General features: G+C 38.6%; 1 protein-coding gene across 7 annotated transcripts in view; it reads right to left on the reverse strand.

Annotated features, from left to right (window-relative positions):
- Nucleotides 1-26293, reverse strand: part of ACSL3 (acyl-CoA synthetase long chain family member 3) — a 112889-nt gene that overhangs the window by 16060 nt on the left and 70536 nt on the right. For 5 of the 7 annotated variants that reach the window (XM_073359941.2, XM_073359942.2, XM_073359938.2 and 2 more), the window contains 8 exons: nt 20103-20212; nt 17246-17384; nt 12901-13051; nt 11606-11729; nt 11233-11304; nt 9860-9999; nt 6389-6561; nt 549-623 (listed from right to left, as the gene is read on the reverse strand). In XM_073359941.2, coding sequence (XP_073216042.1) covers nt 549-623; nt 6389-6561; nt 9860-9999; nt 11233-11304; nt 11606-11729; nt 12901-13051; nt 17246-17384; nt 20103-20212 — 984 coding nt within the window. The remainder of the gene's footprint in view (nt 1-548; nt 624-6388; nt 6562-9859; nt 10000-11232; nt 11305-11605; nt 11730-12900; nt 13052-17245; nt 17385-20102; nt 20213-26293) is intronic. The other 2 variants (XM_073359943.2, XM_073359944.2) reach the window with 2 other exon arrangements.

A 26293-nucleotide genomic window follows, 5' to 3' on the forward strand; every position in this document is an offset into this window, starting at 1 on the left:
TGCTAGGCATTGTACAAACACAAGCTGTAAATCAGAACTGTTTAAAAATATTCAGTGTGTGCTAATAAGCAAATCTATAAATATTTATAACATTTTACAGTGGCTTAGGAGCTGATTTTTTTAAAATCAAACTTGTGTGCAACAAGGTAGGAAAAAACAAACAAATATTCATCTACCAATCTAATATTATTGAAACACAGGAAGTTTCCGTTCATCCTGAAACAAAAACAGACTAATTCCATGGCTTTATTATACTAACCATCACCTATTTAGGCAAATATCAACAATTGTCTACATTTAAATTATTTAAACATTTTGTTCACTTCCTCTTCAGTAAGCAACACATGCACGGTACTTCTTGAGGTAGATTTTTCTCAATCCAGCTTGAGCAAGCTCTATAAGGGAGCTTGGTTGCAGCTCACTAATCCTGTGTCACCCAGGAAACAGCTTTACACTGTGGAGGATTGGGCATAGTGCAGCCAAATAAATAAATACTGACATAAGGTTCTTACGTGCATTTGAGTTTCATTACATAAGAGTTTTCTTACCTTTTTCCCAGTTCATTAATTTGATTTCACAGCAAACCAAAGGTGCTCCTACTCTCCCTGTAGTGTAGTCCCAAACTAAAATTAAAAATAATTTTCAATTAACAATTTGCAAGTAGTGATTACAAATAAATTTTATTTATCAAAACTGAACAGAGTTGAGTTAATTAATGAATTAATTCTTAATTTTAGTTCTTGCAACACAACTTTCAAAATGTGCAATTAAGATACAAGCATACTGATTAGGATATTGATCCTGCAATGGGGGAGCAAGGTGAAGACCTCAAATTAAGTCAATATGGCTCTGGGTAGTCACAGCAGTCCACCCTCATGAATCACATTACAGGACCAGAGCCTACAGCTGTAAATGGATGCTTGTGTGCTTGCTGATTAAGTCAACAATAAATAAAATTTCACAATAATTTATCAATACTGAATTTCTTTTCTGAACTACCTTTGAACAGACAATGAAATTCCAAGATGGGAATCCCCAATGCCAAATGATGCTCCATACCATGTAGTTCCCACTTGTGATCTCCAGAGATCACGTCTGCTCTGGCTCTCTGCCAAAGCATCCACACTCCAGGAAGGTGCACTGGTTGAGAGGGTGATCTGCAAATGCAGAAGTTCCAGAGATTGACTGCTTCTATGCAAAGAGGGGCAAACCATGCTTCCCCTTGTTTTCTGATATAGTAAACTGTTGTCATGTTATCCAATAGGCCTTGAACATGCAAGGTCTGAATAAAAAGTAGGAATCACTTGCAGGCTTTGTGCACTGTATGCAGCTCCAGAAGGTTTATGTGCAGCTCGGATTTTCGTTGGGTCCAGGTACTCTATCCAACACGTTTGCACAGATGGGAGGGGGTCTGTAGTTCATCTTTCTGAGGGTGGGGAGGGACAAAGCGAAGTCCCATGTTCCCTTTTTTCACACCAAGGGAGAGAACACAGAACTCGGGGCAGGGGGGGAGGGGGTGGGCGGGGAGAAGAGGAGATCAATTTGTCTGGACTGTGTTTGTTTGGCACTGTCCATAAATCAAGCCTGTAGACATCGAAGTCTCACCAAAGGGTGGCACATGACCTAGGCAGTTAGGACAGGTTCTAACTGTTGTCTGAGGGCTCAGTCAAAGCTAAGTGATGAAATCCTTTATGGCTTGGAATATGTCCTGGGGTAGGTATGCTTTGGCTCTGATTGAATCTAGGGTTGCTCCAATGAAGTCTATAGTTTGTGTGGAAGCTAAAATGGACTTTTTTATGTTTACTTGGAGTCTTGACAAGTGTAGGAATCTGAGCAGGATCAGGGTTGTCATCCATACTTGATATGGTGTCCCCATGTACAACCAGTTGACACTGCTCTGTGCTAGCCACCATTTTAAGGAGTTGATTCATACTTTTAAGATGAAGCTAGAATGCACGTGATGTCTGATTGCATCCATGGAATGATCCCTATGCATAATACTAGGAGGCCTAACAGTTGAAGGCTCAGTGCAATATCAGGCCTCTTGAAATTCCTAAGCAACACGAGGAGGTTCTGAATTTTCTGGAACCTCTTAAAGACAGACACCTCGACAGCAAAAATATGTTCAAAAATCTATGTTCATTCCCAAATGAGTTATTTGGGTGAACGGAATCAAGCTTTTCTTGATATTGATAATAAAGCCATGAACCTCAAGGAGATTCAAAGTCAGGGATGTAGCTCTATGTGCTGTTGCTGTGGATAAGAGCTCTGATTAGTGTCATCCAAGAAGGAATATAGGTGGATCCCTTGTGACCCGAGTCTGAATATGATTACCACCACCATCACTGTAAAGACAAAGAAGCCCGCAGACAAGCCAAATAGGAGCATCCAATATTGATAATGCTTCCTGACGTACAAAAACCTTAGGAACCTGAGATGGCACAGTCTGATCATGATATGAAGTTATGCATCCATCAGATCCACCAAAGTCAGAAAATTCCCTTCAGATAGGGATGACACCTTAGAAGTTAGGGTCTCCATCCAAAACTTTGTTTTCTTCATCCACTTTTTGAGCCTTTTGGGATCTAGAAGGGCTCAGCTTCTCCCTCCCCGTATGCTTCTGAACAATAAAGAATCTCTCTTATAAGGGAACACTTTCTATTACTTCCATATCCAGGAGGTAAGAAAACAGATTCTGGATTAGACCATGCTTTATGGGGTCATTTGAGATGGAAGACTGGATGAAGAATGGGAGGGGTGGAGCCTATAACTCAAAGGAACATCTCTAACTCACTATCTCCCTGACCACTAGTCCATGGTTGAAACAACCCATTCCCCCAGGAAATGATAAAGCCTGCTCCCAAGCTTCAGCTCCAGGCAAAGACCTAGATGGTCTTCATCACACAGAGAGGCTTTGGGAGCAGCAGGGTTCCTTCTTGGCTTTCCTCCCGAGCCACAGTTTCACAGCTTTCCTCTGGAGAATCTGCTGTCTCTTCATTTCTGCAAGGATGAAGGCCAAAAGGAATGCTTTTATTGCTCTTAAAGACATCCTGTAGCATTTAGAGGGAGCGACTGTTTAGATTTTTGCAGCATTGTCCACCACTACCTTGACTAGCTTCTCTCTGAAAAGCCAGGCTCCCACGAATTTGGTGGAGCACAGAACCTGCTGTGTGTGGCCATCCACCTTTCAGTCACGGAGCTTTAGGTGGCAACTGGTCACTGACCTAGAGACCATGACTTTGGCTGAGAATCTCCTTGTGTCCATTGAGGTATCAGCAATGAACTCTGTTGCCAGGGAAATGTCCTTTAAAACAGAGCCAAAGTCAGGGTGATCTCTATCTTTGAAGACCCTGAGATCTTCCAGTCAGGAGAGATGTGCTCACAAAGCAAGCAGCTGATAGGGATTCACTGAAGGAGACTGAGAAGGTCTCAAAGTCTTTTTTGAGAGTGGCCTCCACCTTTTTTTTATCCATGGGGTCCTTAGGCTAGAACTCCCCTTCTGAGGGGATAACCATATCTGTAGCCAGAGATGCTATGATAGCGTCAATCCTCCTGGCCAAATTGGGAAGCGGGCGGGGGGAACATGGGAAAAATGGACTGGGGGGGGGTCTATGGACCCTGGTCCATTTTTCCCATGTTGGAGTTGTGGTTACTCCAGTGGGTGGGAGATTCCACATGCCTCTCTGACTCATAGCCCTGAGTTAGAGAGACAGAAGGCTGGGTGGAGGCTGGGCACAACTCACCATCTACTAAGCCTGGGAATACAGTCTCACAGATGGAGCACCATTTGGTGCATTTTAGGCAGCAATGCAATACTTGGATGGTTCAGAGGAGTCAGCAGAAAGGCACTGCAGCTGAGGCTCCAAACAGTTCCAACACCTGGCTAAAAAACTGGCCTGAGAGGAAACAGGGGCTGGGCGGGAGATAACTACTCACCACTACCCCAAATCTGACAAAACACACCCTTAGGCATATGTGAAGGCAGGAGCTGTAAAAATCGCTGTCCACACACTCTAACAGAGGCAGAGAAACTGGAAGCAAGCAAGGTCTGAGGGGACACAGCCAGACAATGTGGCTCCAAAACTCTGATCTGCCTCTGTAGCTTGCGGAGGGGGAGAGTAGCTCATATGTCAAGAATTGTGGGAAATTCTGGGTAGCAGAAAAGTAGGCTTTTATACTGATGTGCAGTGCTGTCAATATTAGCAGTCTTTTTACACCTCGACTGTTTGATGGTACCAGTGAGTTTTGAACTGATGGTCAGGGCAAGATACAACAGTACTGGCAATTCTTAGCCTGTTTAGATTGAAATGTCCTCCAGGGCACTGTATCAAACTCCTGATACTGGAGAATGAACCGGGCTTCTGTCCCTTTGTAGCACTGGCGGTACCAACAACTCCTCTCTCACTTGCAGTACTGACAGCATAGGTAGCATCTGGTTAGGACTGAGGATGGTCCCATCCCTTTGGCTAAGGATGGTTTTGAGGTACTCTTGCCTCTCAGTGACTTGAAACTGGTCCCATGCTCCTTGTGAGCGTCTGACACTTGTATAGTGGGGCACGGAGTCTCACCCGACTTAAAGGGTGTTGTGGAGAAAGTCAAGGTGAGCTTGAGTGAGATTTCTCACATTTCTTGTGAAAAAGTTCTCTCTCTTACCCTCCTCAGGTCTCTGCTTGGCAGGGTCGTTAGCCCTGCTCAGATTATCCTCGGATTCAGAGACACCATGCTCAGGAGGGTACTTCTTGGTGCCCCTGCCTGATGTACAGGGGTGGTTGACAGCCAGAATCAGACCGGGGCCTCATTACATGAGCCCATTGTAATCTTTTAAGCCTGTACTCATGGGCTTGACAAGTTCATCTGGGAAAGGACTAGCAGATGTTGCACTTAGAGGGGATATGAGTGTTGCCAGCTGGGAAAGCCCACAGACGAGACATACAGATCTTGGATCCTGGACATACTAGGCAGCCGTAGAAGGGGTGTCCAGTGGAGTAGGGAGGCAAAGCCCTAAAGACTACTAAACTACTCCAGCTAATTTGAAACCATCTAAAAACATGTTTTAAAACTATGTAAAACTAAAAATTCTGAAGAACGCTAGCTAACACTGCAGATACTGAAGAAGTTCTGTCTCAGAACACGAGCAGTAGAAAGGAATTAGCAGTTTGGAGTATAAGGAGGATAGAAACACGTGTGGACAAATGGATACTGCTAGCAAGAATCTTCCAGTCTCAGGTGCATGTCACACATGTGCACCTCAAGTGGAATACACATAGGGACCATCACTCAAAGAACAAATTTACTGCTGGGGCCTCAGGCTCAATATATGGGGAACGGTGAAATGTAATAGTCTATGATATATAGGTCAGACTAGAGGATATGATGGTTCCTTCTGGCCTTAAATTTTATGAAACATTTTTTTGGAATGACCAGCACAACTCAAAAACGTCTTTGCTACTCATGAGTAATGTAGACATTCCAATAGTATACCAATGAAGTCTTCACCCAATGATGTGGTGTATTCCCTGTTTATTAAGTACATGCATACTGTACATAAAGCAGCATAACCTATAAAATAAGCCTTTCACACAACTGTTGTATGAATGTCAGTTCATCCATAGTAACAAATTTAAATTTTTTTAGCTGTTTTGAAAAAAAACTAGACTTTGTAGTGCACACTTTCTATATTCGTCATGCATGATATGTCAAGGCTTTTTTAACCAGCACTCACTGTAACTCAAGGTATTTCAAGAATCCTGTCGTCAAGTACCGTATATATTCATGGTTCAGCTGAGTTATCTACTGTATATATATTATATATTTTTAAATAGATCTGTTTCTTTCTTATTTGAGTCAATACTATTGGCTTGATTCAAATCCCAGGAATACTGCATGAGTTACTGGATATCTTGGGAAAAAAATGTGACTGCATATTCACAGCAATGTGCATTCACATATTTGACTTATATATTTAACTTAATTACTATATGGTCTCTATCCAAAAGTAGAAAATCAAATTCCGGAGCCTGTGTACACTCAAGAAAGACTGCAGGTCATTGGTGAATGCATTATTCCCATCATGATGCTGGCCAACCTATTCTGCAGGCTTCTTGGAACAAATTTATTCAGTTCAGCTAGTATACACAAATAATTCCAAAATTCAGTTCAGACCATTTCACCTTTGTTTGCTATAATGAGAACATCAATTTATATATTCCTATGTTTTAGCACAAAATCCCCAGATTATGCCTTCTAAAATTAATTTACTCTTCAAAAAGCCTGTCACCTCTCAGTGCTTTCTCACTTACCAGTTTGTGGACATAAGCCCAAATGAATACTCTGTTGAAGATTATACAAACACAGATCACCGCATCCATTTGGACATGCCAACACTAACCTTCAGTGATTGTTCCAGCCCCGGCTGACTCAGTTAGTCCATATCCCTGTCCCACAGGGCAACAGAAACAGATGTTCATAAATCTCTGAGTTGCAGCAGAAAGTGGAGCTCCTCCACATAGTAGGACGCGAATTTTACCACCTAGCAGCAGTCGTACTTTCCGGAAAATAAGACTAAAAATGCAAAGTTAAGAAAAGATGATGTTTTTGTTGCTTAAAAATAGAAGACCAAGGAGATTATCTTGTTTTGCATGGGCACCAAAAACTTCCACTAACTCCAAAGATTTTTAGATGTGCAGAAAATGCAGGATGAGATCCACAAACAGTACACTTAAAATTTAAAGTTTTTAAAAACAATGTTTAGATAGAAAATTTTCAGGTTTTACTTTTGCATTTTACTCTGCAGGATAAGTCGAAGTCTCTTGAATATGCTTTACTGAGACAGCAAAATTCTAATGTTTATTTTGCCCACATTATTGAAAAGGAAAACAAAGTGCAGAAATCTGTTTATACTATATCTTTTAGTCTCAGCAAGGTCTGAAATCATTTAAATCTTACAACTGACTTGAGCTTGGAGATAAGTTGTATGATTTATACACTTTTGCAGAGTTAAATTGGACTTACCCATGTATCACGTGTATGCAAAAGGCTCAGAAAACATTAGCAGTAGTCTGTAAATATTTATGTGCTGTTTATTTTAATTGAAGTTTACAAGAGGATTTGAATTAGCTTGATGCGACTCTACCTTTCTGTCTGCATTTGTGAGTAACTACCTTTTCCCCCCATGTCTTAAGTTCTGACAGAAGCAGGGCCATAATCACAGAAATGTAGGTCTGGAAGGGACCTCAACAAGTCATTAAGTCCAGCCCTCAGCCCTGTGGCAGGACCAAGTAAACCCAGACCATGCCTGACAGGTGTTTGTCAGTATGTTTTTTAAAATATGCAATAATGGGAATTCCACAACCTCACTTGGAAGCCTATTTCAGAGCTTAACTACCCTTACAGTTGGAAAGTTTGTCCTAGTATCTAACTTATGTCTCCCTTGTTGCAAGTTAAACCCATTACTTCTTGTCCTACTTTCAGCGGACATAGAGAACAATTGATCACAGTCCTCTTTACAACAGCTCTTAACATAATTGAAAACTGTTGTCAGGTGCCCCTTCAGCCTTCTTTTCTCAAGACTAAACATGCCCAATTTTTTTTAACCTTTCCTCATAAGCAAAGTTTTCTAAACCTTTTACTGTTTTTGTTGCTTTCCTCTGGACTCTCCAATTTAACCACCTCTTTCCTAAAGAGTCGTGCCCAGAACTGGACATAGTACTTCAGCTAAAGCCTCACCAGTACCAAGTGGAGTGGGACAGTGACCTTCCGTGCCTTTCTTACATCATTCCTGTTAATACATCCCAGAATGATAACCTTTTTTGCACCTTCATCATATTGTTGACTCATATTCAATTTGCGAACCACTATAACCACCAATCCTTTTAGAAGTACTATCACCTAGCCAATTATTCCCCATTTTGTAGTTGCGCATTTGATTTTTCTTTCCTAAGTAAAATAATTTGCACTTGTCTTTACTGAATTTCATCTTGAATTCAGACCAATTCTCCAATTTGTCACGGCCATTTTGAATTCTAAAGCTTCCAGCTTGGTGTCATCTGAACATTTTATAAACATACTCTCCACTCCATTATCGAAGTCATTAATGAAAATACTGACCAGTACTGGATCCAGGACTGACCTCTGCAAGACCCCACTAGCTATGTCTCCCCAATTTGACGATGAAACATTTTTATCTACTCTTGAAGTATGGTCTTTCAAACAGTTCTGCACCTACTTTATAGTCATTTAGACCACACTTCCCAACTGTGCTTATGAGAATGTCATGTGGGATTGTGTCAGAAGCCTTATGAAAAATCGCAATATATCACATCTACTGCTTCCCCAATATCCACTAGACCAGTAACCCTGTCAAAGTAGGAAATTAGGTAGGTCTGGTATGATTTGTTCTTAACAAATCCGTAATGGCTATTAGGTGCTTACAAGCTGAGTGTTTAATAATTGATTCCAGTATCTTTCTAGGTATTGAAATTAGTCTGCCTGCTCTATAATTCCTCTGGTCCTCTCTGTTCCTCTTTTTAAAGACAGGTACTACATTTGCCCTTCTGAAGGATGGGGGAGGTCCCAGAAGAGTGGAGGAGTTCTCAAAAATAATTGCTAACAGTTCAAAGATTGCTTCAGCTAGTTCCTTAGGTACCCTAAAATGAATTGCAACAAGACCTGCCAACTGGAATACCTCTAACTTATCTAAATGTTCTTTAACCTGTTCTTTTCTTTTTCTGGCTTGCATTCCTTCCCCCTTGTTGTTAATAATAATAATGTTGAGTATCTGGTCACCATTAACTTTTTTAGTGGAAAACTGAAGCAAAATAGGCATTATACATCTTAGCTTTCTTGATGTCATCAGTTATTGGCTCTCTTTCCCCTCTAAGTAGAGGGCCTATACTTTCATCTTTCTCTTGTTCCTAATGTTTTTAAAGAACCGCTTCTTACTGCCTTTTATGTCCCTTGCAAGGTGTAACTCATTTCATGCCTTAGCCTTTCTGATTTTGTTCCGATATGCTTATGCTATTCTTTTGTGCTTCCTAGGAGTTTGTGCATATTTCTACTTTTTGTAGGGTTACTTTTTGTTTTTCAAGTTATTAAAGAGCTCCTCATGGAGCCATATGGGCCTCTTCCTGTTCTTCCTATATTTCAGGATAGTTTGCAGTTGTGCTTTTAATATTGTCTCATTGAGAAACTGCCAGCCCTCCTCAACTCCTTTTTCCCTTAGATTTTCTTCTCATGACCTTACGTAACGCTGACAGACCCCGGTCGTCAGCGGGAGGGACCGAACCGGGGACCTCAGTGCATGAACCTCTACCGCATGAGCTAAAAGCCAATTGGCTGTTAGCTAAGACTGTAGAGCAGACTCATTTTTATCGCTCTGTAAGTGGTTTCGGTGCCACTAGATGGGACAGAACACCACACCCAGAAGGTGCGTGGGTTATACTTACAGACCAGTTGTACGATAAGGTTCACATTATGTTAAAAACAAAATATGATAAAGCCTTGCTAGGTTATAGAAATAGATTTTTCTCTCCAGGTATGTACAAAACCCCAGATTAAAAGCTAACAGGAGCAACACAATGACTTGAATAGGAAAAGATATCTAAGCTTTCAAATTACTGAAAGAAAAATAATAAACTTAACACTTTTATTATATTTATATTAATAAATGCTGAAGTAATCCCAACTGAACTACAGACTCATTGTGTGACTTTAGGCGAGTCAATGTATTGTGCCCCAATCAAACAGTGAGCTTTAAAACTAAACAAAAGTATGACTTCACTGAAGACCACATATTGCACTTATAGCAATATTTTGATGAGCATTTAAAAAGACCCCTATAGAAGTGGAATTGAAAATCTACCTGTCACAAAGTGGTGTAGTGTAGCCATTTGAAATCTGCTCCATTTTGTAATTGTAGGCCAATATAAACAGATTCCTTTGGAAACTGGTCATTTCGTTCACTTTATTCATGACATTTTTGTAGATCCGATCCATGATTTCCTAGTTACATTAAAGGATTAAATACAGATAAGCAAGTTAATAGCAATACTAAATTTAGTGCACTAAAAGGTAAACATGAGACGTAGAAATGCTAGTACATTTCAAGGCACAAATCCTTGCCTATTGCTCCCACTTTTACAGGATACCTGTATCTGGGGTAGGATCTCTAGGACAGACCAAGGTGACAGAGCAGCAGTAAAATGCACTCCCAGTCTGAGCAGGTGCACAGTGCAATCCTAATTTACATCCTGCCTGCAGCATAAGTGCTGTATAGCCAGAGGTCTTAACATCTCCTAACCAGCATCTCATGCTGCACTGGCTATGGTGTGCAAGCTGGCATGTTTGCTAACTCTCAGTGTTCTTAAATGCTATGGAGTTTACTTCTCCTGCTTGGTGTGGACAAGCAGGGTGTGGACACCTCCCCTCACCCCGATCCCTTTCCTATCCCTTCAGCATTAGCAAAGCCTACAGAAGGACACCGTCCTCAATTTATAGTTAAATGGTAAAACATGGATGACCTAACAAAAATAATGATAAAATCTTAATGTACAAAGTACAGTATTACTCAAATATTTTGAGATTTTTGATGTCTTGCACTACACACTATCTGAATTTAGAAGTATAAAACTGTAATCTAATTACTGCTAAATACCACCTTTCCAATGTTTCATTAGTAATATACCTCAAGATGCAAAGCATACCCACTACATTCTTTGCCCACAAAAGGCCTAACTAGCTTGTATATTTTTTCCCTTTAAAATAACAAATGAACGAATGTTTACGCCAAAGCCAATTTTCCACATTCTTTTTACATAATGCTGGCAGACTCATTGCTCTATAAGGAACATTTCTTATTAGGAGACAATAGTATAGCACACTCATGACAAATAGAATAAAATGTCTTCTACAGATCATATTTAGCTAATTTTACTTAAATCATATTTATACTACCTACTATTAGCAATAGTGTGATAAAAGTTGAAATTCCAACGTGTAATTTTCGCATCTGGTTTCACATTTTCAAATAGTGTTAGTCATCTAGTATGTAAGAATGTTCACACCACCGTGTAAATATTTATATACTTTTTTTTAAATACAGAGGACATTATGTAAACTATCAACGCTAAAGGTCTTCTCATCCTTGTAATTTACAGTAACTATCAAGATATTATTCCTCTTTGTCATGTAACATTTGAATGACGAAATATCTTTAAAAGAAAGCATTAAACTTACCGGTACAGATGCCATTAGGGTAGGTCTAAGCATAGTAACATCTCCTTTGCTTCCTTTCTTTATTTTAGAGGACTAAATAGGGAGGAACATAAAGTTTAATGGAGGATTTGTGAAAGGTTTGAATATGTAAATAGAAAAGTGACAGTTTACTTAATTAGAAAACCAGTGATGTCAGTTTATAGAGCCTTCACCTTAAAAATTGCTTAGAAACTAGTCTAATGTATTGATATAGAACAAAAAATATACCCATTTATATTTTGGTATATAAAGATTTTCTTATTGCTTTCCTATTAAAAATGTTTAAACAGCTATTAAGAGATCCATCAAAAGTTGATCTTTTATTGTTATGTTGTGACATATACAAGTTACGTACCTGATCAGCTAATGTCTGGGGTGAGGAGTAACCAATACGGCATCCATGAGACAGACAAACAAGTTCAGCACTTAATTCCAGAACATGAGCAAGAGGCAAATATCCAATATAAATGTCTTTTTCCCTGAAAAGTTTTTAAAAGATACATTCATATTGTACTATTTAGTGTCTTCATGACAATCATTTAAAGCCAAACTGTATTTACAGCCTCCAAAGAACCAGAGAAGGTTAAAGAATATGTGTGTACCTGAAAACCAATCTCAGTATTCTTGAGCATATATGCGTGGTTTCAAAAGTTGTGAAATGTTCATTTTAAATTTAGGGGCACTGAGGAAACTGTGTTATTTACTTATCAGGGAACAAAAGATTCAAAAAGTGATCACTTATAACTAAGACCACAAAGACTTTTCCAGAGGCAAGAGTCTATGCTATACCAACTAGAGGTGCAGCATAGAATTGACAGCTAGAGGGGAAAAGAAGAGAAGGGGGCTTTACCCTACCTTTGTGCTCTCCTGATTCCGGGGTGCTCCGGTGCTTCAGCGGTCCCAGACGTAATTTAGACAGTTCTAAGGGGCTAACTTACATCAGCTTCCACAGACTGACCTCTGAGCCACAATGCTGCCCAAAATCTCTGCAGCACTCCCTACTGAAACTCTGACTCTCATATGCCACTGCTGCCCTGGCTTGTTATTTGGATTTTTGCTAGTCATTTGGATTTTTTTAAAAAAAAAAAATCTTTAAAAAAATAAATAAATAAAAATAAGTCACTATTCCGAATATTCCTAGTAAATGCTTTAACTTATCTTTCAGTGAGATGTCATGCTCTTATCTACCACATAGTAAATGGGCAAATAATCAACAGCACTTCCTTTGAAAAACTTGGATAAAATAGTTGTATGCCTGCTTGTGGTCAACAACTTTGCTGCTGATACAATGAAACTCTCCACATTAAGGGGAAAGATCATCCTTTTGGGACACAGAACTTACTCAGGGGTCAGTCCAAGACTGTGGAATGAACTCCCAATGGAACTAAGGACCACCACAAACCTCACCACTTTCTAGTCTAAGTGCAAGGCCCATTTTTGACCTTGCCATCCCTAACACAAATACATGGGAAAAAACCACATGACTAATATCTGTCAGAATAATAATGCACGACTGAAAAATGCCCAGATACTATGGTGGCAATGAGTGCAGTAGAAGACTTTATATAGAATAACTAGTTATACAATAATTAATCTATGATTGCATGTAATTACAAGCCATCTTTAATGAAAATTTCTATTGGTACATACCCCAAATGAGGAATTCTTTCAGCCATCCCAGTTATACCAGCAATAAGGTTGCTATGAGAAATCATGACTCCTTTTGGAAGTCCTGTAGATCCACTTGTGTACATGATTACTGCAATATCTGAGGGTACAGGCCTGGCCTGCTGTTTGCTTACTGTAATTTTTATTAAAAAAAATTATGCACAATGTATAGAAAGCATATAAAATGTAGCATCTTAAATACTAAAACATATTATAGTGATTATTCTGATAAGGAACCAGACATTACTACTTCTGTGACAATTAATCCCAGGAACCTTCACAGGGAGAAAGAAAATTTGAAGTGCCCCCTAACTTCTCTGCATCATCTATGAATACTGCGTAGCTACACTATGGTAAAAATCAGACTCTGAGTTTACTACGTCTCAACCACACACCTGGATGGAAATGGGTGGGAAGAATGGGGAATGAACAAAGCTTTTGTTCCCACCCTCAATGTGCTGGACAGCAGAGCTGCACTGGCATGCCAGGAGATGTCCGCTGCACCAGATATAGGGCAGGATATATACCCACCAGACCAGTGAGGGGAACCAGGAGCCTGATTGAATCAATCTGCTTGTGTGCGCTCCTGGGGCATAGCAACACACTACCTTACACACAGGGCTCACGGCAAAGCCACAATTGAGCCAATGTCAATTCTCAAAACCGTGTTCTGTTCACCTACTATAACATCTGTGAAGAAGGTGTAATTCATTTGAAATAAGCAATCTACACCGAACTGTAGAAATGTAGGCCCTAATCCTGCAATTTATTTCCTGTAATTAACTTTTTGCTTGAGTAGTCCATTGACTTCAATGCACTAAGTTAAACACATGCATAGGTGTTTGTAGAATTGGGGCCCTTATTTGTATATAAAATTATATTTGCTATATTTGTAAGTTTACTAGTGTTGGGCAAACTAAATCACCTTTTGTTTATTCTTTTGCCCTTGCATACAGGGTTCTGTTTTATATGCAGAGCTGGTAACAGTAAGTCACTTTCCATTATAAGACCCTATTTTCAGTTGCTTATAACATTACCAAATGTTCCATTCCAGGTGTCTGTTGGAGGTTGACTATATTTTTAATGTTTATGCAAAAACGGTTCAGCTGTTTCTCAGAATGAGATAATGGAAAATACACTGTTTTGCGCATGTTAAAAAAGTTTTACAACCATTTCGTAGAGCAGCTCTAGTGCCTATATATCTTGGAGCAGGAATCTGAAATACAACAGAGCAGTCTCCCAGGTGTCTGGGGCATGTCTTTTTCTGCCACCATGAAAAAACTTGTGCCATTTCTAAGCTACTGTTAGAATCTGGCAACTAACACCTCAGAAGATCCCATCTACACAGAACAGGACTATTCCTGCAACTGCTCTCCTGGCAGCCAGGGCCACTGTGGTGTTAGCACAGGGACAGAGGAGGGATACATGCTCTCAATGCTCTTACTGCTGGTATACACGCAAAAGAGGAAACTGCCTGACTGGAATGCAGAGTGGTGAGGAGCAGGTGTGACAGAAACATCTGTTGGGTGAGCAAAGGGGAAAACAGAGGCTGAGTAGGTAGGGAAAGACGGGTCTATAATCAGTAGATATCACTCCCTTCCAGAACCTGGAATAGAACCTGGGATTTAGAAGGGGGAGGGATAGCTCAGTGTTTTGAACATTGGCCTGCTAAACCCAGGGTTGTGCGTTCAACCCTTGCGGGGGCCATTTACACATATGGGGCAAAAACTGGTTAGATGATTTAACTGGGGATTGATTCTGCTTTGAGCAGCGGGTTGGACTAGATGATCTTTTGAAGTCCCTTCCAACCCTGATATTCTATGTTTTCAGAGTAGTGAATGAGACAGCCCTCTGCAGGACCCTGACTTATCTGCTGTAGAGGCTGCAAGGTGCATAGTGAACAATGCAAGGGACTGCAGGGAGAAAAGGGATATTCTTGTGATTCAGGCAGCTGAACGGCAACTTGGAGAACTGAATTCTATCCCTGTCACACAATTCCTATGTATTTAGGAAGTCACTTAAGCCAGATTTTCAAAGATATTTAGGTGTCACCATTGCAACGCCTAACTGATTAAGGAGCCTAAAGGTCATTTTCAAAGGGATTTAGTCACTTTGTCACTGAGATTTTGGTTTCTAGTGCCTAAATCCCTTTTGAAAATGAGATTTAGATTCCTAAATCTGTTTAAGTGTTGCAACACTGAGCATAGCAATACCTACAGACCTTTAAAAATCTGGACCTTAAACCAAAACTTTTCACAAGGGCCCACTAATTGGGTGTTCTTTATTTTATGGATGCTCCACTTGGAACACATAGGTTAAGATTTTCAAGAATACTGAACACTCAAAACTGCAACTGTAATCTACTCAAGGCTGTGCACTGAACATATGAACTGCTATACAAACGCTAAACACTCTAAAAAACCAAAATCAGGCCTTAAGCATCTCCAATTGGGCACCCAAAATTATCAATTACTTTTGACAATCATGGTCTTAATCTCTACAAAACCTCAGTGCCTGGTTTGTAAAATGGGGTAATACTACCACATAACACATAGTAGTGTTATGAAGGAAAGGCCATTAATGTTTTTAAATGCTCAAATATTATTACAGTGATGAGTACTGCAGAAAAGCCCATGAGAAAAATAATAATTCTGTATTTAGAGAAGGGTTTGCATGGTGTGCAGTAAATATGGAATGGAGCACTGAGGAGTACAAAAAGAAGTATTGCATAGCTACCCAACCAGAGAATATTGTCCATCATGGGCACTGAATGAAACAGGGTCCAATGAAAAAAAAAAAAGGTGTTCATGTAATTAAAGTGTATATCATAATGCATAGGACCAAGGGGGTTGAATTAAAGTTGCATGAGGAACCCTAATTATGGCATTTTCTAACTTCTGAAAGCTTTACTTTGCAAAGTTATCATTCTTTTAATGGAGTTTTTTGTATGCAATATTAAACAGTTTGAAGCAAGGTGAAACATAAGGCCTTCTATTTAGTAAAGTCGAACCTCAGAGTTACGAATACCAGAGTTACGAACTGACCAGTCAACCACACACCTCATTTAGAACCGGAAGTACACAACTGGGCAGCAGCAGACACAAAATAAAAAAGCAAATACAGTACAGTATTGTGTTAACTGTAAACTACTAAAAAAAACAAAGGGAAAGTTAAAAAAGATTTGACAAGGTAAGGAAACTGTTTGTGTTCTTGTTTCATTTAAATTAAGATTGTTAAAAGCAGCATTTTCCTTCTGCAGAGTAAAGTTTCAAAGCCGTATTAAGTCAATGTTCAGTTGTAAACTTTTGAAAGAACAACCATAACATTACAAACATTTCAGAGTTACGAACAACCTCCATTCCTAAGGTGTTTGTAACTCTGAGGTTCTACTGTACTTTGAACAACAATATTCAACTGATTCAACATGAAGTATAGCTGTACTAAGTTCTGCTGATAGTGGGCTTAACATTTTAATAGCACATAAGGCTAGCTCATCAAAAAGGAACACAATCATTTCTTTAAATGGAGAAATTAAGCCCTTGTAATATTGGGAAAAAAAACTGCCCAAAATATTATTCCCACGTAATTAACAGCATGTACTAACCACACACCCCTCCTCCTAAACAGTTCCATCCAACATTCACATGACCTAATGATTAAAAGGATTGTGTAACCCCAATAAAACACAACACTCAGAACTGGGGGGGGAGGAGTTCAGAGGAACTCCATGCATGACATCTGAAATAATCAGATTAACCAACTTTTTAGCACTAAAAGTGAGAATTTTCTGCCACTTAGTGAGATGCATTAAAACATTTAATGTCAGGGAAATTCAGATTTCTGGTTCTAAGGTGTTAAAGAAATTAAAATTAGAATTCAAGAAATTGGCATAATATATTTTGATACCTTCTAAAATACAGTAAAAATAATTTAAACAAAGTTTTAATAGCTCTTGATTTAAAACAGATTTTACGTGTTACTTCTAGTGGGTATTTATACCCAAATTTACCAAAGTGTACATAAAATACACTATACAGCTTTAATGCAAGTCTTTCCACCCTGCTTTTTTGAAAAACCCAACATGTCAAGAGAAAAAGCCATGTAGCCAAAAAAAAAAAAAGTGAAAGTGTGTAGATTTGTGTGTTTTTCAAATTAAAACTTTTCAATAACAAGTTGCATCAAAAAGCACTTTGTAAGATATATAAAATGTATACATAAATGATTTAACAAGATTTTCAGCAGTAAAGGGCTATCATCTTCCTCTCCTAACTCAGTCAGGTTTAGTTGGACAAAAGTTTCTCCAATCCAAATATTTAAAAGTACATACCATTATCTGCCTTGGCCCCCATTGCTTGCACGGAAGCCATAGTGTGAACAATGACACCCTTGGGGAATTCTGACCATGTTGTTGGTTTGCCATCCACAGTAATAATATGTCGCAACAGTGGAACCTGAGAAACAATTTCCTGTGGAAATGGATACATATGTTTCATTTTGCACAGAAAGCTAGTGCAAAAGTTTGTGCCAGGAAAGAAACAAAATATTTTTACTGAACATGTTAAAATATTATTGATATAAATGACTAAATTGTAATAAAGTCACTCTTTGGGTGAAAACTGCAGATTCCCACGGTCAAGATTTCTGGGACATCAGGGCTAATTTAAGCGTTTCTTTAAACATAAAATTAAGGCCAACATTTTCACAACTGTCCACTAATTTTGGGTGCCTCCATTTTTGTGTGCTCTTGTTGAGACAGTCAGATTTTCAGAATACTGGCCACCTGCCACTCCCACCAAATATTGATGAAAAGGATCACCCTGTCAATTCAAAGGTAACACTGAGCTCAGAATGGATGACTGAGTTTGTCTTCTCGGTTATTTCTTGAAATGCAATGTTTAGTATGGTATTTAAAATATGCTCTGCAGCAAATAGAAGTCTAGCAAAATGAATAGTCAAATAGTATTTATTACCAAAAGCAAAATCTAAGTTTTAGAGCACCTAAGAATACTGATCACAATTCTAAGGATACAAGGCAAAATATAAAATGCTGGTCAGAGAAAATTCTAACACTCATTCATTCTAGTTTTTATTTGTTCAGTACCAATTCTTGTAACTATCCAAAAGAAAATTTAAAAATACAGTTTAGGGATTCCTGACTCTAAATGGAATAACACAATTTTTGGCTTAAAAAAATGTGTTGCACCAGCTCAGGGGTCTAATGGCTGCACAATGTGCTACTAGGTGTGGAATGCAAATTAGAAGTCCCATCTGCAGTCAGTAAGGTCTTGGAGCACTCTGAATATTCTGCACTCAGCTTCTGGAGAAAAATGTAATTTGAAGACCAATCCAACAGTCCTAATGACTAATAAACTGTTAGGTATATATTAAGAATCAGTCTTAATACTACAATTAAGGGTTAGATTCATTTCTGAGTGGGAGGAATTAACTATTTCACAAATAGCTTTCACTAAGTCTATGAAAAATGCTTTCTTTTTAATAAAAAGAAAAGGAGTACTTGTGGCACCTTAGAGACTAACAAATTTATGCTCAAATAAATTTGCTAGTCTCTAAGGTGCCACAAGTACTCCTTTTCTTTTTGCGAATACAGACTAACACAGCTGCTACTCTGAAACCTTTCTTTTTAATCTTATCCAAACCTCTTTATGGAAATAGTTACAAAAATACAGTAACTAGTTATACTACTTTAGAATTTATAAAAAGGTAGTTAAATTTCTGCATATATGTATTAGCTAGTTTTTGGATCTTAAATTATCTAAGACTTCAAACTGAAGCCATAAATGAATGACAGAGCACTTCAGACTTTTGTTTGAGTAAAACTGACGCCACACTAAGTGTGGCCATTTTTAGGCTGGGGAAAATTCTCTCATCAAATTTACTTATTTTTCCAACTACCATGCTAAATTTAACATATTCTTATTTGTAATTAAAAAAGGATGCTATTAGACTTGGCAGGTTCAACCTTTAAGCTACTTTAATAAAAATGTTTAAGCTGATCTCCCATTTCAAAAATGACACTGACTCAAAAACAAAGGCTGCCACTCTGCACAATCCACTGTCTGCTGGGAAAACAATTAATAATAAACTAGGAGTGCTAAATTTTGTCACATTTATTATTGCATATATACTTTATGCATAATTCTGCGCTGCCTATTTGCTTAATTTCTGATCACTTAGGATACTGAAAATACATAACCATGATCTCAGAATGCTTTACAGAATACAAGTAGATCTAACCTCACCTGCCCTGTTTTCTGCTAAAGGTGACAGATTCAAGACTAACTCTTTTATTCTCTTTGGCATTGTTTTCACAAGCCAAATGTGAGCATTTTTCTGCACTAATCCAGCTCCAATGGTGCAAACTCTTTTGTACTGAGGTATTTTAAGCTACCCAGCTCAGTAAGGTTAAATAAGATATTAAAAATGCCTGCACCTTGTCTACATAATAGCCTCAATTGGTAGGACCAGTATAGCTGCACCAGTACAAGTAAAATGGTTACAAATTTTACCTGTGTAGTGGCACTACCCCATCCAAATTAGTCTACCGCAACCATCAACTTAGTATCTGAACGCCTCAACCCTAGTAAGAGAGTTAAATCACTGGGGTAACACTTTCTTAAGTCTTGTTCGGCTACTTTAGATGTTAGTAGATGGATAAATTAACATGTTTTCTTGCTTACTTATATAACTTATGAGTCTGATTCTGCACTGCACTGCTTTGCAAAAGGGTAATGGGATTATAAAGTATGTGTAAACCCCTAACAAAATTAGACTGGTAGCTTTTTACACCTCAGCACTATAACATACAACAGGTGGGCAGATTCCTGCTATCTGTAAGTAGCCCTTCTGGTTTCAATGGGGTTGTGTATGGGCTCACATTCCACCCATGCATTGCATATTAAAAGATTAATGCCTTACTTTGTACTGGTACAGATAACTGTGCAAGAGTCAAGGAGCATAAAATCAAGCCCTACATTTTACTTTAGATGTTTCTTGTTCTCTTATATGGTAAAAAAGAAATAAATCTGTAACATGTTAAATACATGCATTACAACAGGCAAGTAAATCAATAAATTGGGCCATATACATCAGCCTTTAGTCTCCAAAAACACCAGATCACATACACTACAACAGAATTATTCACAAAGAAAAGGCATATTCCTTACCTTCAATTTTGTTTGCATCAGTTCTTTACTAGTAATGATGGTTGTCACCTCACTTTCATTTAATCCATGTACTATTGCTGGGCCTCCTAAAGTAGCATACAGTGTAACAACTGTGGGAGAAAAATAAACGTGATGAATCCTTATAATAAATATTCAAGATATTTCAAAGGTCTTCCAGGAGGGAAAAAAAAGGGCCTCAGATTAGCTTGCCTGAGTTGGTTAAACTGCTAACCTGTGTTGCCAGCTAAGGTAACGGCCAAGAAGATATGTAGTCTTATGGTAAAATATGTTATATGCATTTAAAAGAAATGAATGCAAGTTTTAGTTTCTTATGAGAGAAATCAAGAACAAATGTTGCTTATATGAGTATTTGTAGTTAAGCAAGCAGTAACTGAATATTCCAAAAATCATACGAGCCTGTGTAACCCTCTCTAGACTTGCTCCTCAATCTTCCTAGCTTTTATCATTTTAAATTCAGGAATCTGTTCTTAATTTGTAAAATTTTACATTGTACTTAATCTTCCTGCATAGAAGAGGACTAACTTTAATTGATTAATTTCTTGTTCCAAAAATCATATATTCTATTACTAGACTTTTTGAACTGGTGACTGATCAGAAGCTATTAGTAAGTTGTAATTAATACAAGGTTGAACTTTTCTTAGTTTAAAAATGGGTTCAGGATTTCCCTTCAAACAATTTTGACGAATAGCACTTACAATGTCTGTCCAATTCACAAATTTTCTGTGTCTGGTTAGTATAGATGAAAAAAAATTTGTAACTGGGAGGCTCTGAAATCAAGCTGCTTTTCTCTCCCTTATCCTCTCCCATCCATTCTCTATATATACACATACATACATATAAAAAGCTCTACCATATGATGCACTTCTAATGATTCCCATTGCTATTATCCATGCACATTATCTATAGCTAAACATCTGAAAACAATTAAATGGAAACAATCCTGATTCACACACTTTGTATGAGTTTGCCCCAAATCATTTCAGCTGTAATGAAGAAATAGGAGTTGGAGTGGGAGGATCAGCACTGGTTGCAATTATACAAATGCTATAGTAAATTCATATACTGATATTATTACTATTAAACAAACCCCTACACTGGTTTTCAATTATATGCAACATTCAGTTAAATTATAATATGCATAACTGTAGTTTTCAGAGGTATGTAGTAGTTAAAGGTAAAAGTCTTCTTGTGCACCAAATGCCAAATTCAAGTATTTTATTTAAATGAACTCACCTCAGATTTGTGTCTTTGAAATAGGGCTCACTGAATAGAGTATAAACATTTGCATAAACAGCATTGCTTTTACTTATAAATTATGTAAGTAAATAAATGTTTAATCTTGAAAGTCTAATTCAGTTATCTGCTAATGAAGTGAAAAAAAAAATTTTATTTCCTGATTTGCATACTGTAGAATATATAGTATGTGACACTTTATAAAGTAATTATTTGAAATATTTGTTCTTCAAAACAACAACTACAACGGTTTCCCTTAAATTTCCTAAGCTTCCTCTATATGACAAAAATAGGATCAGTTATCCTTTTTATTTTTGCGGTGTTTAGTAGATTACATTAAAATCACCAGATCTGAACTGCCTACTGCTGGTCTTTTCAAACATTGATTCCAATTCTGCAATCAGATCTGCATATGCAGACCCTTGTGCCTCTGTGGTAGACCCAATGAAGTCAAAAGGAGTCTGTAGGTTCATCTGTGGATATCCAACAGCACGATCAGAGAAGAATTGTTTTTTCATATGATAGGAAGAACACTAATAAAAGAATGCATAAAACACCAATCCTGGAGGAGGAAGGAGGGGGGGAAGATGGGTAATTTTGAATGTGTATGAGCAAGACAATATACCAATTTTTGTCCTTGTGGAGTGGGGCAGCTGCCCCATTCTGGCATGGAAGGGGTTAAAGCAAGCCAGAGAGGCTGCACAGAGCCCCAGCCAATCTTGGAAGGTCTTACTGGAAGCCAGTCAAGTGGAGGCTTGAAAGCAGCCAATCAGGGACAGGCTGGGCCCTATAAGAGGGCTGCAGGGTAGAGAGGAGCACACACTCTCCCTGGAGGGAAAAGGGAGAAGAACTGGCTCTCAGAGAAACATTTAAGACAGAACAGAACAGGGCTGGGCAGGATCAGTAGAGGCTAGGAGAGCTCTAAGCTGACGACTGCCAGACTGGGGCCCTGACACAACGGGGCAGAGAAGGTGCTGGGGCTACGGGGAAGTGGCCGAGGGAAGTAGGCAGTAGAGAAGAGCTGGAGGAGGGCAGTAAGTGGCTGCCGTTAGAGGGTCCCTGGTTGGGGCCCAGAGTAGCAGGCGGGCTTCTTTTCCCCCAACTTGCGAGTGATGAGCATGGCTAAGCCAGACTGCAGTTTGCCCTTGGAGTAAGGGGCTAGACTGAGGACTGCAGTGAGCCACTGAGGGGAGTGATAGAACCAGAAGCTGCCAGTCCCCCGGAATGGGGGGGGGAGAGGGGAAGAGTCAGCGGAGCAGATACAGCTGGAGAGCACTGTCCAGAAGCGGATGCCGCGGTCCGGGAGTGACATAGGTCCAACTGTGAGGACGGTTGAGACAGAGAGTAATGGTAAGCAAAAACACCACTAGCAAAGGCGCACCGCTTAAAGCACTAATTCCCAAACCAACCAGCAGGAGGCACCACTGTGGTGAGTGTGCGCCCTGTTACACCTTGCTAAAGTGTTTTTACACAGGTCTTATAAAGAACTGAACAATCTGCCTCTTCGTCCAAAATGTTTTGGGTTTCTCTATACCCAGAACATGCAAATGAATGGGCTTACAGCTGAACTAAGTAATCTCATGCACACTTCCATGTCCAGGGACTATTAGCCCAGCATTTTAACCAAAGTATGGTTAAGTAAAGCTTTTCTGTACTGGAAATCAGCATCCACTAGTATTCTACTTGAAACAATGTAGTAAAATATACTCTTTACGGTTGTTTTTTCCTACCTTCCTTATTTTCCTTGGAATTACTTGGGGGAAAAAAATATTTCCTATTGGTGAAGGCTACATTACACCAGAGAGCCATTGGTTTATTGCATTCACACAACTATTTAAGTAGGCAGAATTATAGATACAATGGATTAATTCTCGTCCCACTAAAGTCAACTTCATCAGGGCCAGGATTTCATGGTGAGAAAAACTGCACTATTCTGTTAAATACCTTCCATATTTTAAGAATAACTCATGATTAGGAAAGCTGTAAACCTCAGTAATTACTTCATACTTAAAAAAATTATACACCCAAATTTTATTATTACAATTTGTGGGAAGAGAACAGATGTCAAGGCTGATTCCCCACTCTGGCATTTCAAGTGCTGAAGGTGGGGGCCTGCAAGAATTCTAAAAATTAATACTGGCCACTCCAGGCTTGTATTAAACTCCCAAGATTACAGTTTCTCTCTGACCTTGGATGGGTAGATGCTGCCACCACCCAAATGCAAAAAAATCCTTTGAAACCAGAAAGGTGCACTTGGGAATTCCTTCCTGTGGGGTACCCTCAAGCCCTTTCACACACACACACACACACACACCCAACCCCCTCCCGGGGAACAACTGAGAAAGAAAAACAAAGGAAATCAGCTGTTGCCACTAGCTAATTTAACAATATATGCACAAACCTCTTAGGACACCAAAAAATCCAGCCCTGTTCTTAAAGGTAAATTTTATTAAAAACCAAAAAAAGAAAGAAAATAATCTGGAATTTAGGCTTTTGCTAGATTTAAAAAACCCACTTACAAAATTTAAACATCAAGAATAACCTTCTTGACATCCAGTTTAAAGATTATAAGCAAAACAAAAAGCATTTGGGGTTAGCATAGAGGAATCCACAAACCAATAAGAAATAAACCTAACTGCATCTTTCTAGACATTCCCTAATTTACAGCATATATATGTGCGGTTTCAGATAAGTAATCTCTAGGTATGATTTGATGGTTTTTCATCTGGCTTAAGCGTCTCACAGCATAACTGCTCCCTGTTCCCCTCTTTCCCGGAGAACCACAACACACAGACAAAGGGAACGTTTTTTTCCCAATTTTAAGAAGTTCTAGTCCTCCCATTGACTCTCTTGGTCAGGTGCCCACTCCTTTCCTTTTACCTGTGGGCTTATTAAGCTTTTACAGGTAAAGCAAATAGAGACCCACCACCAAGAGGGATTCCATAGCCAACTGGCTGGCTGGGAGTCTCCAAAAGGGAGCTATCCCCTCTCATTTATCACAACAGAAGAGGAGAAAGGGGCAGAAAGAACCATTTAAAGGGAAGGGGGGGAGGAGGAATTTACAGTATAAGTCTAAAAACAAATCTAACTTTACTTTTCCAAAATGGAATCCCAACCGAGTAGTGAAGAAAGTTTAGTGCAGTTCACCTCCTGGAACAAGTTGCAAGATCACTAATTCTTTTCACCTTTGACACAATCACTTATTACAATGACAAGTTAAAGCACAGAAGGTTTGTGCCATTATCAGAATCAGATATTTTTAAATTTCACTTGGGCTTTTATCTGGATTTAGTTTGCTGAAATTTTTAACCGGAGGAAAAACCCGTTACAGTTTAATGATATTATTGCATTAGCTTTATTTTAGTAAAGTTAGGTCCCAATACCACCAAAGAAAAAGTCTTAGCCTATCGGTGGATATGTAATTCCTGGAACTAACAACTCACTATGGTATACTAAGAAAAAGGCAAAAGCAGCCAGTTTCTTTTCATCAAAAAAGTTAATCATCAACCTTTATTTTTTTTCCTTGTTAAAACAGTCTATCATAGTTTGGAACTGTTGCAGGGCAAATGCACATGCACATTGTTTTCTTTAATTTGGTGGGAGAAAAGGACAGAAGAGTGCCTCTAGTTCCCACGAGCTCTCTCCACTTAGTCCAGTGACCCCTGTTATACAAACAACTTAGCAAAAATTTAGTTTCCCCGAGCCAGCTAGCGTATTGAAACTCCAAAGTACTTGGAAAGAAAAGTATAATCTCTCGAATAATAATTTATATAATTATTCACCTACAAAGCAAACAAGTGAAAAACAAATTAGTTATGTGACAGAGCTGACTAGGCTGAGAGGTTTATATAGTTTACAAGATGGTGCACTGACGTCATGGAGAAAAAGAAAAAGTGAGCTATGACAGCTGCTTGCCACTATCACCAATGCTGATCTGCAAAGTCATCACTACTCAGCAAAGGTATCTAACACTTTCTCAGGCACATCTGAGACTGCATTACATATACGATATTATTAAGTCTGAAATTTAACTTCTATTTGTATATTTGATTTTGGTACTGATCCAAGAAAAGTCAGAAAACAAAAACAAACTTCCAAGCACTAAATTTGTCAGCTGATATGAGGTGAAATCCTCACCCCATTGAAGTCAATGGGAATTTTTTTCATTGATTTCCATGTGGCCAAGATTTCACACATTAAGACTAGACTCATTCACTCCCTACTATGTGTCAAACAGACAAAGTATATTTTTCATGAAAAAGACTTCTGTGAGGGAGTCAAATCCATCCTAGAAAAAAACCCCAGAGACGTCCAACCTCAGATTATCAATGTATTCGGAGGCTATTAGGGAAAACGTAATACATGACCTTATGTTTTTGTGGTGTTACTTAACACTGACTCAGGTCTTTCAGTTGTTCCCAGTGGGTGGGTAAGAGGTTTTGTACATGAATAGATTTTGAAAGAGGGAAAAGTTCAATGCAACTTCTACATTACCTATTTAAACTAGTCATGTAAATCACTCACACATACACACAACTTCTTTGAAGCTTTAAACAATTTACAGGTCTCAAAATAAAAGGTAAGTATAAAAAACTGAATATGTAGGATTTTTCTAATTATCAAATCATCTTAGTTTTGTGCCATTCATGAAATATATAAAATACACCAAAATACAGGAGTAAGTCTGCTGATGGATAGAATGTTTTTATGGACTATCAGTGAGTATAAAGCTTGTATCACTAGTATGTATTTTGTTCATACTGTACCATAAAAGATATCATATTTTACATTCCAAGTGTATGGTGCAGTACTGAAGGAATAAGTCTTCCTTTCCATATCTGCAAATTGGGAAAATATTAATACTCATATGTATAATTTAGCAGCAGCACAATAAGTGAATCATTTACCATATTGCTAAAGTTAGTTAAAATATAATT

The sequence above is a fragment of the Lepidochelys kempii genome, chromosome 9 (assembly GCF_965140285.1).
Source record: "Lepidochelys kempii isolate rLepKem1 chromosome 9, rLepKem1.hap1, whole genome shotgun sequence".
Lineage (NCBI taxonomy): Eukaryota > Metazoa > Chordata > Testudines > Cheloniidae > Lepidochelys > Lepidochelys kempii.